The 18,826-nt window shown below is 35.0% G+C and overlaps 1 protein-coding gene and 2 non-coding genes across 3 annotated transcripts; 1 reads left to right on the top strand and 2 right to left on the bottom strand.

Moving 5' to 3' along the window:
- The first annotated feature begins 7,654 nt into the window (after positions 1-7,654).
- On the top strand, positions 7,655-7,728 carry TRNAN-GUU (transfer RNA asparagine (anticodon GUU)). Its single transcript has one exon. It is a non-coding gene; the product is annotated as a tRNA-Asn (tRNA).
- Positions 7,729-7,779: 51 nt separating this feature from the next.
- On the bottom strand, positions 7,780-7,861 carry TRNAS-AGA (transfer RNA serine (anticodon AGA)). The gene has a single exon. It is a non-coding gene; the product is annotated as a tRNA-Ser (tRNA).
- A 7,620-nt stretch (positions 7,862-15,481) lies between these two features.
- Positions 15,482-17,515, bottom strand: LOC127122156 (uncharacterized). Its single transcript, XM_051052540.1, has 4 exons — positions 17,197-17,515; positions 16,746-17,079; positions 15,832-16,679; positions 15,482-15,744 (listed from the first exon to the last, which is right to left on the bottom strand). Exons 1-4 carry the CDS (start codon positions 17,513-17,515, stop codon positions 15,482-15,484), a joined length of 1,764 nt encoding a protein of 587 aa, XP_050908497.1.
- Between the last annotated feature and the right edge of the window lie 1,311 nt (positions 17,516-18,826).

Below are 18,826 nucleotides of genomic sequence, written 5' to 3'. Positions count from 1 at the left end.
TCATGCTTCCCTTTAAACACCGGCGGATTCTCTCTTTGAAAAGTCGCCAAGCTACGTGATCCAGCATCTCCACCAGCATTTGGCAAGTTCTGCACAGCTTGTGCCATCGCTTGCATTGCGGCAGCCATTGCAGCGTCATTCCTTCCAGCCATTTCAACTTATCACTACAACACAACTTAAAAGTTAGACTAATAACAATTACACAATTGTTAGATAGTAACGACACGACAACTGGCCGGACAGACCGACCTGCTCTGATACCACTAATGTAACACCCTTCTAAAATACCCCAAATATTTAATAACAACAACAAGTATATATATATCAGAGTAAATACACAAAACAAGAGTGTCACATCTTCGAAAATAACATCTGTCATGCTCTTTTATTATATCAACCATAAAACATTTCAAAAATACGCAGCGGATAGAAATTATGTCAACCAATTAAAACGTATAACATATTACACGAAAAATAGTTCAACAACCGACAATAAACAATTAAAACATCCCGTCCCGATGTTACATCTATCAGAGCATGACCCACTACGGTGACTACACTAGACTCCAGGCACTAGCTTCTACTCAACTCATTGCTCGTTACCTGAAAAATAATTGTAAGGGTGAGTTCCTCAATCGATATAACAAACATTATAAATTATCATGTTATGTTAAGTAATTTAACTCATTAATCACCCAATATCAACACAACTCATATACATACTCAAGATCAATACCACTGATACACATACAACAAACCAACAGAATGCAACTCTAATGAGACTCGACTCGTCATGCATGTGGTACCATTCGGAGTAAAACTCCCAACTTAAAATCATTGCCATTTTAGTGGGCATCAAGGCATAAGCCTTCAACTTTCAACTTAAAATTTTGCCAATCCAGGCCAACGTGGTGTGAGCAAAGCTCCGACTTAATGCATATGAATGTACATGGCATACACGACTTTAAACTGTCAACAACATAATAATAATATCAACACAACAACGTTTTCAACAAAAATCAACTTATAATCAACTTTGGCTCATCAAGCCTCCAACTCAGTATTTTCAACAACTTTAACACAACTAATCAACATATTTGGATCAACATTTCATAACATAAACCCAACAGAATCACTCCTCACAATCAACTAAAATAGGCCAATCACCAATTACGTTCACAACATTAAAATACCAATTTTTCTAATTTCCAACAGTGTTAACCGGTTAACGCCCTGGGTTAACCGGTTAACGCAGGACAAAAATACATTTTCTGGCAAAACGCAACAGTGTTAACCGGTTAACGCCATGGGTTAACCGGTTAACGCAGGCAAAACAACACATTTCCACAAAATATAACAGTGTTAACCGGTTAACACCCTGGGTTAACCGGTTAACGCAGACAAAACAGCAGTTCCTGCGCTAACACAAGGCAGAATGCAGAGTTCTCCGCATTTTCCGCCGTTGGAGGACTTCCGGACCTCCGATTCAACTTCCGTAAAAAGCTACATTATCGGAAAATCACGACACATACAATTATCGATTCAATTTCAGTTTTCATACAACTTATTCCTCACAATTTTCCCAGCATTCTAAATCCCAATTAGGTCACTTCAACGGCGTATCACTACCCATGACATGTTAATCGATAATACCCATTAAACGACGATAAACCCCCCTTACCTGAGATAATTCGGCAATCTCTAAGCTTCAAGCTTTTCCGTTCTTCAACCTTTGCTCTTTCTCCCCTTTTCACCTTTCAGCCGCTTTCTCTGTTTCACGTGAAAGCTCTTTACCAACAATGAACCCTTTTTTCCATATTCCAACTTATATATTTTCCACTAATTATTATTCCAATTAATAAAATAATAATAATCCAATAATTCAATTTATTTTAATTAAATTAATAAATATATTATTAACTTAATTTAAATAATTCTCTTATTTTATTCGGGGTGTTACATTTAACCAGTGTTGCAGCAACCACATAGGGCCAGACAGGTTAAAGGCCTTTGAAATGGAGTGGAGAAGCTTCAATTTTAGTGTCACAAGCCTTAAAGAATGGTAAAGAGAGGCTAGCAGAAGTTTACCTAAAGAAACTTGTCCACCTTCATGTATTTGGATTGCAAGGCTTATGTAGCTCTTAGCTATTTGCAGAGAGCCAGGTCAAAACACATAATACGAGAGCCAAAGAGTTAGAAAAGCAATATGTTCCTCGTCAGACACTTCAACTGAGTCTTGATCGTGGTGATCTTTAATATAATTCTTAAGACTTGCACGATTGAAGGTAAAAGTGTTTTCCGTTGAAAGAGTTGGGTCAAAGATTTCGCCCAGAGGTGAGAAAGCAGTGATGGCTGCCACGTTGAAAAGGGTAGACGTTAGCATACCACAAGGAAGTTGGAAGGTGTTAGTCGAACCTTCCCAGAAGTACATTGAAGCAAGCAGCGTACATGGGTTGATTCGATGGGTGTTCCTCAAGATTTGGATGGCGACGAAGATACCATCCATTTTCCATTGTTCTTAGCGTTTGTGTTGGACTTTTTTGAGCCATACCACATACTCTTTATTACCAGGAGTGGGCATCGACTTGAAAACCCTGGCCTTTGGGTCCATGAACTTCAAGTCGATAGAACCATCCTTCTCAAAGGTCGGTGGAATAGTGTGAGTAAAGCCAGGGAAGTCGGATTGAATGTTTATGGGTTGCGTTTTAGTATCCGGATACGGCCTGTGGAAAACAATGAGTTTTTCAGCAACAACAAAGGGAATGAGCATTTGGCGTTGCCAAATCTTCACTACAGCCTCGTCAGTGGATGTTAGTTGAGGAATGGATTTTAAACTTTCTTCTTCAGTAAGTTGGAAAGCAACAGGGTTGTTACTAGTGTTGAAGGTGACTACATCCTTGGCATTAGAAGAAAAGGCCATCACAATAAAAGAAAGAAAGGAAATGAGAAGAGTAATATTGCTCTGAAAGTTATAGGGAAAATGCACAAATTAAGAAGAAGAAAGAAAAAATGGAGAATATGAAAGAGTGATATTTGTAAGCAAATAACATGGCAACCAAGAGTCAGTCAATTGGCGACAGTTGTCCGATTTAGTGGTAGTGGGAAAGTTAGTAGAGGTAGTTGAAAGCCCTCGACCTAGGAAGTAGCTGAGAATGATGTCATTTTTTCCTTGGAAATCGTGGCATAGAAAGGTATCATTATTGTGCAGAACATCATAAACGACTAGACATCCAACCGAAATTTGGGAAAGTCAAAATGCCAAGTTTCTTGGTCGAAAAGTCTCTCAGTCGAAACTGGACTTTTAGGGGGGAAATTTGTTAGCTAGTAAATTTCGACTATGTTGAAGAAGAAAAATCGAAGTAAGAGGAACGTAGTCAAAGCGGTTCAACAATCAGGAAGGACCTAAGCCAGGTCGAAAGAAGGTCGCTGCGGGTGATCTTGTCGAAGTTGAAACCAAACATGCAAGGATTGATATAATCCGTTGAGCAGAACATGGGGGAAGTTGCGAAGGACGTGGGTTTGTAGGCTCAGACGTGTGGCGCATTGTGAATGACCAACAACCATATAGCAGTTATTTTTTATTACTATTTAAGTAGACTTGATTTCTAGTTCAGGAGCTGACATTTGTAACTTTGAAAAAGGAAAACACTCAAAGTATCAAGCGTTTAAGAGAAAGGAGATCATTCATATAAAAATGTATACTTGCTTACACATTTATCTTACAATAATTTAACTTACCAAGTCGTTTTATTTTCTTTCTTATTTACATTTTTATCTTGCTTTTATCCATTTATTTCTTGACACTCGTTTAAAAGAATTTTTTACCTATCATTTCTTAATCCAAACATTTCACCAAAACACACCATATACTCAACACATATTCTAGGACTTTATAGTCGGTCCTACAAGTAAACCTCAATAGGAAGGCTAGAGATTGTTCGTACGAAAACCACGTGCGAACAAGTAACCAGTTCCTCATATGATATTTCTTCATCACATGAATCTTCATCAGATTCATATCTTCCAGTTAAAGCATTTACATGTTTAGCAACTTCATCCTCAGGTTCACTTTCATAGTTATCATCATCAGACCAAGACACAAACAACCCCTTTTTTGTTTCTTGAGATATGTAGGACATTCTGCTATAATGTGTTCAAATCCTTCACACCCATGATGTTGAATGCCTTTACCTTGATTGGATCTCTCTTCAGTTCTTGTTCTTTTCTGAAAGTCATTGTAATTCCTGATGTCAGATGGAATGTTCTTGACATTTGGTCTTGACTTCCTGTCAATTCTCTTTAGCACCTTGTTGAATTGTCTTTCAAGTAGTACAATAGAATAAGTCATTCCTTCATCAGTATCTAAGTCACATTGGTCTTCTTCAATTTAGGAATGCCACCATCCTTGCCTTCCAATAGTCATAATTGGATCCATCTAAGATGAGGGGTTTGTTAATAAATCCTCCTTCCTTGTCCATGGTACCAGAAAGTATCTTCCCCAGATCTTACCTATAAATAGAGCAGGATGCCTACTCTGATACCAATTGAAATTATGGTATGCATATCCTGGATGTCGTACACAATGTCACGACACTAAGGTCAGCACATTGTCACACCACAAAGAATATTAGGATTTAAATAAATGCACGAAAGAAAATAATACAAGTAGTTGTTAACCTAGTTCAATGCAACGTCACCTACATCTGGGGGCTACCAAGCCAGAAAGGAAACCCACTATCACATAACTATTTCGAAGTTCTAAACAACCTCGGGTTTTACAAACTTCTCACCAAATCTCTACCCGTGGATGTTTCTATCTAAGACACTCCTAGATATAAGACCCATCTCACTTTCCTTTGACCATACAACAGAGATAGCAACTTATATCAAAAAACACAATCCACTTTTGCTTAAAAGCTTCCGAGGGATTGACAATTACAACTCAATAAACTAGGTCTAATTCAAGTATTGAGGAGATACTCGTATGGCTCACACAATATTCAAAGACACTAAACCTTAACACAAACAATATTTAGCGTTGCTTCGATGCCTTTTTAGGTTTAGAAACTATTTATATATAGTATTTGAATGACATGGGCTTCGGGCTTCATTCACAACGGATCTAAGGCCTCTGCACAGTCTTCTGCAAATTTGATTTCAATCAGATCAAATGTTTCCTAAAATGTTTTGACATCTTTACTTCGTAAAAAAGTCAAGGTAAAAACAATATTTTGCTTTTTAGAAAGCGCTCCAAAGGTAACAAATCTTACAAGATACTAAAACAGGCCACACTCCAATGTTAAACCAACATGTCAGGACATCTTATTCAACATTTGACTAGAATACTTGTTTGTCCAAAGTTCTTGAAACACAAGGATGATTTCTCATGTCCTAGAACTCCACAATAAAATGGGGTTATAGAAAGGAAGAATATGACTTTGCAAGAAATGGCTCACACCATGATCCAAGAAACTAATATGGCTAAGCATTTTTAGGCAGAAGTAGTTAACACAACGTGTTATATTTTGAATAGGATTTCTATTATCCCTATTCTGGGTAAGACTCCTTATGAATTGTGGAAGAATAGATAACTCAACATTTCTTATTTCCATCCTTTTGGTTTTGATTGCTTTATGTTGAACACTAAAGAGAATCTTGGAAAGTTTTATTCTAAGGCACAAAAATGCTTTATGTTAGGATATTCTGAATGCTCAAAAGGCTACAGAGTCTTTAACATAGAGACACGAATTATCGAGGAATCAATTCATGTTAGATTCAATGATAAGCTTGACCCTGAAAAGTCAAAGCTAGTTGAAAATTTTGCAGATATGAAGATCAAATTTCCAAAATCCAAGGATAAAGATTTTTGAAGATAAAGACTTAGAAGGAAAAGCTAAGGATGCTGAAGTAAAAGACTCATAAGCGACTCAACCAGAAGCTGTTGTTGGTCCTACTCATCAGAAGAAGAGTAAATCAAGAACTTCCCATTCTGAAGAATTGATTATGGGAGATAGAGATGCACTAGTCAAAACTCGATCTTCATTCAAACCTTCTGAAGAAACCCTTCTGGGTTTGGTATCTTTGATATAGCTACCTCTGTTGATGAATCTCTTCTAGAGAATGAATGGATTATGGCTATGCAAGAGGAACTGAATCAATTTACCAGAAACGACGTTTGGGATCTTGTTTAAAAACCAAAGGGTTTCCATATCCTTGGAACCAGATGGGTGTTTAGAAACAAGCTCAATGAGAAAGGTGAAGTCATTTGAAAAAAGGCTCGACTGGTAGCACAAAGTTATAGTCAACAAGAAGGTATAACTTAGACAAAAACCTTTGCACCAGTTGTCAGGTTAGAGTCTATTCATCTTTTAGTTTCGTTTACAGTAAATCATAACATTATTCTGTATCAGATGGATATTAAGAGTGCATTTCTGAATATACATTTCTAAAGAAGTGTATGTGCACCAATCCCATGGTTTTGAAAGTTCTCAAAACCCAGATTTTGTTTTTAAACTAAAAATATCGTTATATGGTTCATTGTGCAAAGAGCTTGCAATTGTTAACTACCTTACTAATGCTTCATTGTGCAAAGAGTTTGCTATGTTAATGCAGGCAAAATTTGAAATGAGTCTGATGGGAGAACTTAGGTTTTTTTTTGGGATTCAAATCGATCAATGTTCAGAAGGGACGTACATCCACCAAAGCAAGTATACAAGAGAACTTCAGAAGAAGTTTAACTTGTCAGAATGCAAGCAAGCAAAAACCCCAATGTATCCTACATGCATTCTGGAAAAGGAAGAGGTAAGTAGTAAGGTAAATTAGAAGCTATTCAGAGGTATGATAATCTCTCTCCTTTATCTAACTGCTTCTATACTTGATATTTCATTCAATGTTTGTTTGTGTGTCCGCTTCCAATCAGACCCTAGGGAGACTCACTTAACTGATGTTAAGAGAATCTTTAACTTGAGCAGTACCTTTGTGTCACATTAAATCTCTGGAGCTATCTTACATTTCAATCATAAAATTTGAATTCGATGATTTACACTCCATTTTATTTCTCCAATCATTTTATATTACGAACCCAAAAATATTTAATGAGTTATAAGTAAAATAAATTATTAATAACATATGTATGATTAGTGAAATCTTATATTTGAGTTATAAAATATATATATAATAATTTTTATTTATTTTAATTTAAAAAAAAATTATTCACGGTATAAATTCGATAATATTGTATGATATAAAAATTAAGTCATATATTAGTATAAAATAACAAAATTCTATATTATTATTCCATGGTAGAAGTACCATTTTCTTATACATAAAATATTACCTAGACTATTATGTAGAATTAATTATGACAAATAACCATATAATTTTATCATGGACGTCTTAATTACTATTTTCTTCAAATTAGAAGATAGTGAATATTTCAATAATTGGATGTTTATTTGCTTCCTATCTTCTCCATGTATTATGCATTTTATAATTGAAATCATACATTGTTAAATATAAAGGTCTTAACTTTTGATCCTTCAATTTACTAATGTTGTCATTGAAGCATGTTGCGTCTGATTTTAGTGACTGCGGAGGTACTGCGGAGTTTTATGTATATTATAAATAAGTTCATTCTATCGTTATGACAACCGAAGCTGGAATAGCTCAGTTGGTTAGAGCGTGTGGCTGTTAACCACAAGGTCGGAGGTTCAAACCCTCCTTCTAGCGATTTTTATTTTCCTTTTTCAATTGCAAAATTCCGGAATAAAATGAAAAATACGTGGACGGCAGGATTCGAACCTGCGCGGGCAAAGCCCACATGATTTCTAGTCATGCCCGATAACCACTCCGGCACGTCCACTTTTTATTTACTTTCCCCACCAAAACATACTTGACAACAACTACTTTCGCCCTACTTTATGAAATGTAACATACCATAAACATTTTCAGTCAAACTTTCGCACTACTTTATAAACATTTTCAGTCCCACGAGAACAACATATATTTTTAATTAACTCAAATAGCTAAGTCTTTTAACACTTAAAGAGCATTGGTTGAAACGTTAGTTTTCGCAACATAAAAATTATTACAACTACGTAGCTGCACTATTTCTTTTTTTATAAGTTTTCACTAATTCAAGTTCACTATCAACTAAATTATTGACATAGGAAAGACATTATATTTGTTTTTATAAATTTTTTCAAGTTAATTATATAATATTCAAATGAGATAAATTTTGGTGGCATTTACTATGCATAAACAAACTTTTTACCGTTGAATAGATTAATCATTTATTTTACTTTCACCCCCAATAAATAAAATTATTTTATATTAATCATTCTAAAAACAATTATATTTCTTTTAACATCTAATATTTTTTTTTCTTTTCTAACATCTAAAGATACTTTCAAACAAAAATCACTTCTTTACAAAAAAAAATATTCTCAAACCCTTTCTTCTTCAACACTATTAATTTTCTCAAACTCTTTTTTCTTTAATACCATTTTTTCTCCTTTTCTCAATTTTTTTACTAAATCTAACTGAACATCATGTACCATGTCCTTCCAAAATCAATTACATATTCCAAGTAGTGAGAAGCTTCAATGTCATTATTTATCGACATTGCTCATCGTTAATCGTAATTGTGTAATGTTCATCGACCACAAATGGTTGAAGTAGAAGAAGTTGCCTAGAAAATATCATCAAACTAGGACTCACAAATACTTATGAATCATTCTTAGACTAGTATTTACTTATGAACCTGTTTTGGGCCGCCCGTAGGGTCCAGAAAACAAATGTCCAATAGTGAAACAATGAAGCATTAAATGCAGATTATGTAGACTCTTACTTTCTACTGAGAAACCAATCATTCACGTGAATGCCATGCCACCCACCCAAATCAATGTGTAGGTTGACTGTATTCCATATTGTTCCACATGCGTTCAGTTGCCAACTATTTCTCATATTTAAAAGAGAAAATGCGTCATTCACATGTATTAAATTCTCTCTCATTCGAACACCACTTTTCACTCTCATTCTAACTTGAGCGTTTGAGTGCTAACCTTGAAGGCCATCATTTTTCTCCTTTGCATCAGAAGCTCAAAACCATTGTAGCAAGCTCTGCATTTTCACTTTCTGATCCATTTTAATTCCACTACATAACATTTGCTATAATTGTGGGAATTGACTTTTGATTTCTAGCGGAAAGTAAATTTTTGGAAAATAAAGACTTAAGGGGTAAGAGAAATAACACCAGAGAATTATAGAGGTTCAATCAAGAAGACCTAATCATGTCCCCAAGATTTGATCTTGAGAGTATCTAGTAATTCTTACGAACTTTTAGTAGGTTAAAATCTCCAACCCTCTTATATAAGGAAAAATGAAGTTTTATGCTTTGTTCCAACCAATAATAGAACACTGGGCTGAAGCGGTTAGTCTTCCTTCCAAACTCGAACTTAAAGAGATAAGTCCCCAAGTTAAACCAAGATTTTATACGAACTTGTCTCGAACTAAACTAGAGTTTTGAACAGGATATCCTCCAAACCGAACCAAGGTTTTGAATTGAATAATCACAAACTAAGTTGAGATTTTAAACCGGGCTGAACTCGAACTGAATCAATTTTTTGAACAAACTGGCCACGAACCAGGTTGATATTTTAAGTTGTGTTGATCTCAAACCAAAGTAAGCTTTTACACGGGCTGAGCTTACGAATCGAACTGACGACTTAGAAACTAAATCCCCTAACAAAGCTTTTAACGAGTTTAGCTCCGGACCCAAACAAACACTCCCTTAAGGATAAGTTATTCAACCAAGAGAAATAATATTTCTTGGTGAATCTAAAATAACACCAATTTATATAATACAAAACCTCACTTAAATACAATTGTTATTATATTTAGATTGACTTATTTTTATAGGCAAAATGAAAAGCAAGATGTCAAAAAGTTGTTAAGTACATCTTGACTCATTTGGTTTTGTGTTTGATTCCAGAGGTTACTACAAGATTTGGTTCATGTTTGTTCAGTCTAAGATTCTGCTAAAGTTGCTTTGAAAAAAAGATTTGATTCACAAATTGTGTGAGCTACTTTTTGAACAATATGTCTTAAATATGTTGTATGACATTTTGGTGCGTGTACTGCACGAATTGGGTTGTGATTCTCTTTTTATTTTATTCAAGATTTGTTTCGGTTTTAGTTCTTCCTGAAGTGTGTCAAGATTGTGTATATAAGAATAATCATAAATCAAATTAGTTTTTAATATTTTTTATTAAATCATAAAATATAATGGTTTAAGAAGATTTAATTGGATATGATTTAATACTTTAATTGTTAAATCATAAATCAAATTTTATTTTATTTTATATTAAATCTTATTTTAAATGAAGAAGATTTTATTTATTTGGATTTGGATTGAAGAAAAGAATTAATTAGATATGCTTTTGGTTCAGTTTTATTTACTCCAAGATTGTGCTAAAATTGGATATGCAATTATATTGATTGAAGGTGCAATGAAATAAAAATTCCATGAAGAAATTTAAATAGTTTTGTTTACAAGATTTGTATTTGCCCTTAATGAGAAGATCTTTAATCACTATTAAAAATGGTTTATAAAGAGTTTCAACTTTAGAAGAGATTGTATTTTGAATTCTTTACTTAAGAGCTAGGAATTCGTTTTTATAACAAGAAAAGACATTATTGGTTTTGTGTGAATGAAGATTCTGAATCAACTGTGTGATGTTTCTTAGAAAGTAAGTTGTTGAGCATAATGTCCCAAACATCCTCTCTCAACATCTCTCGGATTGTTTGCTTGAAGCCCAAAATAAAAGAAGTATATCTCTTCCTTTCAAGATTTGTTTCCTTTTATGTTCTATTAGAGATATAAGTGTGTTAGCATGTGTATGGATTTGGAAAATAATTGTTTTTAGCAAGATTGTTTTTGGTGTTCTAATTTGTTCAAGATTTGTATCAATCAAGGATCTCTACCTTCATAATAAAGATCTGATTGATCATGTGTATTTTTGGAAGATATGATCTGAATCAAATGCGACAAGATTGAAGTTGTTATAATCAAGAGATTCAGATTTATTCAAGATGGTCGGTTAGTCAAGATTGGAAATCATCAATATTGAAGATATATAACATGTGCTTTTTAGAAAGTTCATCAGTGTTTACAACCTAAACCTTTATGGGATTTTGGAGTTGGACTTTTGTGTTTATTTAAGGAGTTCATCTCCTTTATGAAGACTTAGAACTTGAGAGAAAATATCTACTATATAGGAGAGTTTTATTTGAGTATTGTATTTATTTTATATTACTCTATTCTTGAAACTTATTCATATATTAAGGAATAAAGTATTTGATTTGTAAATTTGTTTCATTATTCTTATACTTTTGTAATTTTCCAAATACTTGAGAGAGTGTTTGAGTTAAAGTGGGATGTATTTTAGATTCAAGGGGTGCCCTGATCGAATCTTCACAGTTAGTATTAGGAAAGCAGCATTGGACGAAGTTAGTTGAAAAAAGGTGAATTATACTTCTGACTATTAAAAGTTGAGTTCTTTCTATAGAGAGTCCTGAATTGAAAATTACGGATAATATTAGGAAAAAATGCATTGAACCAAGAGGGTTCAACTAAGACCAAATTTGCACTTCTTAATATTGAGAGTGAATTTCCTTTGAATGGGTTAACGTCCTTAAGACGTAGGTGATTTTGCACTGAACTGGTTTACCAATTCCTGTGTTATTTATATTTTACTTTTATTTTGTCTACTACATAATTATCTTGTCATACACATTATGCTAGACATTCTGTCTAACATCTTTTCATCCAACAAATAAAATTTTAATTGACATCAGAGCAGTCACCCTGTTCTGTTTGGGTGTGTTCCACATTTCTTATTCTATTCAAGATGGAGAATGCCAAAGAAGGAGGATCAGTTAATCGACCAATGATTCTTAATGATGCTAAGAACCCTCCAAAGATTGTAGCAAAAAATTGTAAAGACCAAGCAAAAGATAATACTGAATGAGAAACGATAAACAATATGGTTGCCTTCACGACAAGTGTAAGATCCAAGTCAACTGTGCATAATGATGGGGATCTAGTGATGAAGATATCTCAGATGAAGATGTTGTAGAATCCTTCAGGCAATTGTATCTTAAGTGGAGATAAAAATGCATATACAATGAGAAACAAGTCATATTGCCCACACACTACTATAAAAAACACATATAGCCTCAGACGCGGAATTGATTTAATCTCAGTTAAAGAGGAGAGGTAACAAAGGGCGTCATGAAAAGCTTCGACTTTATCCATCAGTTTAAGAATAACCGGGGTGTTAGTTAAAATGGTCATGGGTTCGATCCCCAACAATAGCTTTTTTATATTTTCCAAAAAATGCAGACCTGTGGTAATTTCCTTGAAGTTGGCAAAGGACATAAACAATATTAGTCTTGAAGAACTTGTTGGTTCTTTGAGAAGCCATGAGATAGAACTCGAATAAGATGAACCTCAGAAGCGAGGTAAATCTGTTGCTTTGAAGTCCAGGCCTGAGAAGATAAAGGCTTATCAAGATGAGGAAGAATCATAAGATTCTGATGAAGACTCAGAAGATGATGATGAGTTGTCTTTGATTTCCATGAGGGTTAATAGACTCTAGAGGGACAGACATAATGGACAAGGAAAGTTCAGAGGAGCTAGAAGGACTGTTGGTCATTCTGATTCTTCAGCTGGACCAAAGAAGCATGGTTCTGGTAAAGAGGTTATCTGCTACGACTTCAAGGAGCCAGGTCACTATAATAATGAGTTCCCTAAGCTGAAGAAGGAAAAAAGGCCCAAGAAAAAGTTTTCTAAAGGAAAGAAGGGGCTTTTGGCTACATGGGACGATTCAAAATCAGAAGAAAAAGATTCTGATAAGGAATTGGCCGATGTTGCATTGATGGCAACTACAATTGATCCTGAAAGTTTTGAAGAACCAGAAGACAAGGTGTTATCAAAATCAGAATCAAAATCAAACTTCGATTCTGAAGAGGCATTTTCTGAACTATCTCGTTCTGATTTAGAGTCATGTCTTTCTGAAATGCTGGAAAAGCACCAAAGTCTTCAAAGTAGGTACATGGACCTTAAACAAGTCCAACTAGTTGCTTCTGAAACTCGTGGTGAGCTTGAGAAGGATATTTCTTCCCTAAACAAAAAATCATTTTCTTTAGAGAGTAGCAACCCTGCTTTGTAAAGCAAAACTTCAAAACTAGAGGATGAAATAAACTCAGAAGCTTCTGGTACTGATTGCATCATCATATATGACAAATCATTCTAGTACTTCCTGGCTAAAAGCATAGATAGAAGCAAAATGGCTTCCATGATATATGGAGTTAAAAGAAATGTAAAGAAAGGTATAGGTTGTACGTAATCTGGAAAACCTGACAAAAGTCAGAAGGTAAAACTGAAACCTTTCTATGAGCATTTCGTGCCTGCTGGCACCGAGCTTGATTATTTTGCACAAACATAGAAACATGCACAAATATAGAAGAAGAACTTAGTTCTAAAACCTAAGTATCATGCAAAAATTCCCCTTGATTATCCTTCTGCACAAAAACCTAAGGTTGTAAAAAACGCTGGTAGAACTAAAAAAAGAGGACCCAAAAAGTGGGTACCTAAGGATAAGATCATTTATGTTGCAGACATTCTTAGTAGCTCAGTAGAGACACCAGTCATAGTATCTGGACAATGGATGCTCACGACACATGACTGACAGAAGGCATATATTCCAAGATTTGAAACTTAAGCCTGGAGGCTTCGTTGGTTTCACAGGATGTTAGTCAGAAAGATGGCACAATCCTTTTTAAGGGAAGGAGGAAGACCAACATTTAAAAAATCAGACTTTCTAATCTTGAGGATCAAAACATAAAATGCTTAATGTATGTTAATGAGGAGCAATGGGTATGGCACACATGTTTGGGCCATGTTAGCATGAGAAGGATTTCTCAGCTAAATAAGCTTGGATTACTCAGAGGCTTACCCAACCTGAAGTTTGCTTCAGATGCTCTTTGTGAAACATGTCAGAAAGGTAAGTTTTCTAAAACTTATTTCAAAGCAAAAACCGTAGTTTCTACCTCTAGACCGTTAGAGCTTCTACACATTGATTTGTTTGGGCCAGTGAAAGCTGCCTCTATCAGTGGTAAAAAGTATGGATTATCATTGTTGATGACTATTCAAATTCTGGTATGTAGATCCTGGATGTCGTCGTACACGATGTCACGACACAAAGGTCAAAACATTGTTACACCAAAAATAATATTAAGATTTAAATAAAACATGAAAGAAAATGACACAAACATTTGTTAACCCAGTTTGGTGCAATGTCACTACATCCGGGGGCTACCAAGTCAGGAAGGAAATCCACTATCACAGAATTAGTTTGAAGTTCTAAACGACCTCGGGTTTTACAAGCTTCTCACCTAATCTCTACCCGTGGATGTTTCTATCTAAGACTCTTCTAGATATGAGACCCCTCTCACTTCCCTTTGACCATACAAGAGAGACAACAACTTATATTAAAAAACACAATCTACTCTTGCTTAAAAGCTTCTGAGGGATTGATAATTATAACTCAATAAACCAGGTCCAATTCAAGTATCGAGGATATTCTCGAATGGCTCACACAATTTGAAGACACTAAACCCTAACACAGACAATATCAAGCGTTGCTTAGATGTCTTAGGTTTAGAAACTATCTATATATAGTATTTAAACAATATGGGCTTCAGGCTTGATTACAGCAGATCCAAGGACTTTGCACAATCTTCTGCAGATTTGATTTCAATCAGATCAGATGTTTCCTAAAATGTTTTGACATCTTTACTTCATAAATAAGTCAGGGTAAAAATAGTCTTTTTCTTTTTAGAAAATGCTCTACTTAACTCACATATTTTATGAACTAAATCTTTAGCATATCTTCAGATATCTTATAAAAGGAAACAAATCTTACAAGATACTAAAACAGGTCACACTCCAATGTTGAACCAACATGTCAGGACACCTTGTTCAACATCTGACTAGAATACTTGTTTTTCCAAAATGCATCCAATCACTACATACCAGACCTAACAATCTCCCCCTTTGGATTTTTTTGGCTAAAACAACCTTTGCATGGACCAACATGAATGAGGGTAAGGAGGGCAAGAGATACTCACCCTCCATATGTGCTCTCCCTCAGTGGGTAAGAGACAAGACATGGCTAACAAACAATCACACATAACTACATAAGAACTAATCAATCACAATCATATCACAATAACTACTCCCCCTTTTTAGCCAGAAAGTTGACAAACACAACCAAACAATAGAGTTAGCAAAGTAGTTAAAAGATAGATTACAAACCAAACATAACCAAGAGCATTATAAAATGCATAAATATTCAGGGCATATCCCAGAAAAAACATAAGTGCAATTAACACACAGAAGAATCAGAGCCAGAGTGCTTCAGTCCTCATCATTGCTGGTAGTTTCTTCATCATCACTTGCATGAATACCTTCTTCATTTGCATCTTCTTCACATGTTCTATCACCTTTCAAATTTCCTTCTTCTTTAGACAAGGCCTTTATCAAAATTTCAAGCCTGCTCTTCCTCTCAGTATAACTTTTGATACTATCATCCAAGGTCTTGCAAGTATCTTTTAGATCAGCAAGGATGCATGTTCTAGTAGTAGGCATGGAAGATTTCTGGCTAGATGTCATGACAATATCTGAAACATGTTCAACAATGAACAACCTATAATATAATTATAAAGGAGGGTCTCTTTTGCATATACTGTCAGAACTGATCAAGATACTTGGGTGTTGACCCAATATAAAACCACGAATAAATGAGAGAAATGCTATTGGCATCTTCACAGCAAAAAAGGCAACATGCTTCATAGTTTGATCAAAGATATAAGATCCAAAATCAAAACTTGACTTGGTCTCTACAATATAAATGAACTTACCCAATCCTGTAGAAATGTTATAAGTGTGATTAGTTGGCACCGAATTAGCAGCTCCAATTCTATAAAGTATGTCATACTTCGCACTCAAATCACTTGCTGACAACTTCCTTTTCCTTGGCCATTCCTTTACTTGTTTAGTAGTAATCTCTTTGTAGATAACATTTTCAGAGACTTCCACTTCAGCTTGTTCTTCTTCATTTCTGCCCAAAAACCTATTTATGATTTCAGGAGAAAAACCCACACATCTTCCTCTGACATACACTTTTCTAAACTCCTTGCTCCTCTTGTTATCACATTCCTTAGAGATATTCACAATAAATTCCTTAACAAGCATTTCATAACACTTGCCAAATCCAATTAGATTTTTCATTAATCCATCCTCTTGAATCAGACTCATCACCTCTTTGCATTCAAAAGAATCTTTACCCATTTCTCTTTCTAGTGGTAGTCTTCTTTTATAAACAAATTTCCATTTTTCTACATTCTCCATAGAGTGAAAGGAAATGTTGTCAATTGGAACTTGAGGAATATTTGCTGGAATCTTCCCATAAGTTTGCTTTTGGTCAATAGAAACGATGTCCTGAACATTATGTTCGACATCATGGTCAAATTCACTAAACTTAGAAGAAACTTCCTTCCTCTTAGAAACAGGAGTAATAACCTTGCTCCATCTCTTTGTAGGGCCAACACTAGTTCTTCTCCCGAGAGATTTAGAGGGCGTGCTGGAGGATTTAATAGCTTAACCTTTTCTGTTCCTTAACCTTTTAGCTATTTCTGGAGCCATCCTTTGACCAATAGGCACATCATCAGAGTACATATCCTCTATATTCATTATGTCAGCAGATTGACCCTTTTTCTCTACAAAGTTTTCTTCTTTGTCATCCAGATCACCAGACATCCCATTAGCCTCCTCTTTGTCTTTCAATTTTTCAGGAGACAGAGTATGCACATTGACATCAAATTTATCTAGAGGTGTTTCAGTAGTGTAATCAGGTTGGGCCAAGGATGTGGAGACATCTGGCACAACAATCTTAGGTTCAAATTCCAAAACTTGAGAGACCAACACACAAATAGTCTTATCTACGTCGTCTCTGTCTGCAACGATCATGCTAGATTTACTCAAAGCAGTAACATACCTAGGTTTATTACTAGTTTAAAAGGCTTCAACATCTTCCATAACATTTGGCTTAACATGATATTCTTAAGAAGCACCAACATTAGGTTCAACATTAATGGCATCAAGGTATAAGTTAGTCATAGAATGGGGTTTCTTTACAACAGTAGAGGGTTCAAGAATTTTTACATTTCTAGCAGCCATGGATGGAGAGGAAGATGTACTTACTTTAGAGGGCTTGTCTTTTCTCGAAGCATATGTTATGGTCTTCTTTATAGGGGTTGCATGACCAGGAACCATCAAAAGGGGAACGACATCAGTGATGACATCAAAGAGATCTATCTCAGTACCTACATTTTTAGGGTTCGATTGCTCCTTGGTGTGCTTTCTAGGAGTTAAGATAGAAGGTTGAGACATTTTGGATATTTGAGGTATGGACTTCAAAGAGACGATAGAGAGATGAGGGTGAATGAGAGTAAATTTGAGAGAGAGAGAGAGAGAGAGAGAGAGAGAGAGTAAAGGATGTAGCGTGAATGATGTTGATAGAGTAGCTAAGGTGGCGTGTTGGGAAAATAAGGAAGGTTTTTAATGATATTCCTTGATTTTTGTGCACCACTAAATGAAGGGAAGAGAAAATTTGATTTTCATATCTCCATAGAAGTAATTTCTATAATTCTTAAAGCATGCAAATGCCCAATTCACCCCTTAACTTTTCAAACTGATTTGCATCTAAAGCTTTAGTGAAAATATCTCCCATTTGCTTCTCAGTGGTTACATGCTCAAGAGTAACAATTTTGTCTTCAACAAGATCCTTGATAAAATGATGATGAATATCAATATGCTTACTTTTGTTGTGTTGAATAGGATACTTGGATATGTTAATAGCACTTGGGTTGTCACAATATAATTTCATGACATCTTGTTGGACATTGTGTTCCTCTAATATTTGTTTCATCCAAATTAATTGAGAGCAACTGCTTCCTACTGCAATATATTCAGTCTCAGTCGTAGATAATGACACACTATTTTGCTTTTTGCTGAACCAAGATATAAGATTATTTCCCAAGAAGAAACATCCTTCAAAAGTGATTTTTATATCACCAACACCGCCTGCCCAATATGCACCATAGTATCCTATAAGCAAGGAATTTGCATTATGAGAATACAATATTCCATAGTCACTAGTTCCATTGATGTACTTCAGGATCCTTTTCACTTGAGTAATATGACTCATTTTGGGTTCAGATTGATACCTTGAACATACTCCTACAACAAATGTAATGTCAAGTCTGCTAGATGTAAGATACAACAAACTATTAATCATACTCCTGTACAGACTTTGATCCATATTTACACATTTTTCATCTTTGGTCAGTTTCAAGTGGGTTGGTGCATGTGTCCTTTTATGACTAGCATTTTCCATGCCAAACTTCCTTACTATACTCTTAGCATACTTGTTTTGAGAGATAAAAATAGTGCCATCCGTTTGTTTGACTTGGAGCCCAAGAAAATAATTCAATTCACCAACAAGACTCATTTCAAATTTGGATTGCATTTGTCTGACAAAATGTTGGACCATCCGGTTCAATATCCCTCCAAACACAATGTCATCAACATATATTTGAGCTATCATGAGTTTACCATGTTCTTTTTTAAAAAACAATGTCTTGTATGTTCCTTCTTTCCTGTATCCGTTATTGACAAGGAACTCAGTGAGTCTGGCCAGGC

The sequence above is a fragment of the Lathyrus oleraceus genome, chromosome 2 (genome assembly GCF_024323335.1).
Source record: "Lathyrus oleraceus cultivar Zhongwan6 chromosome 2, CAAS_Psat_ZW6_1.0, whole genome shotgun sequence".
In the NCBI taxonomy this organism is placed as follows: Eukaryota; Viridiplantae; Streptophyta; class Magnoliopsida; order Fabales; family Fabaceae; genus Lathyrus; species Lathyrus oleraceus.
Note: the sequence above shows the minus strand (reverse complement) of the source record. Positions and strands in the feature narration are given on the sequence as shown.

Excerpts from the sequence above, each read along its gene's own strand:
- LOC127122156 (XM_051052540.1), bottom strand. The coding sequence starts at position 17,515 with ATGTCTCAACCTTCTATCTTAACTCCTAGAAAGCACACCAAGGAGCAA. Across the intron at positions 16,680-16,745 it reads GCTCCAGAAATAGCTAAAAG|AACTAGTGTTGGCCCTACAA; the intron begins GTTAAGGAACAG and ends TCTCGGGAGAAG. Across the intron at positions 15,745-15,831 it reads TATATTGGGTCAACACCCAA|ATATTGTCATGACATCTAGC; the intron begins GTATCTTGATCA and ends AACATGTTTCAG.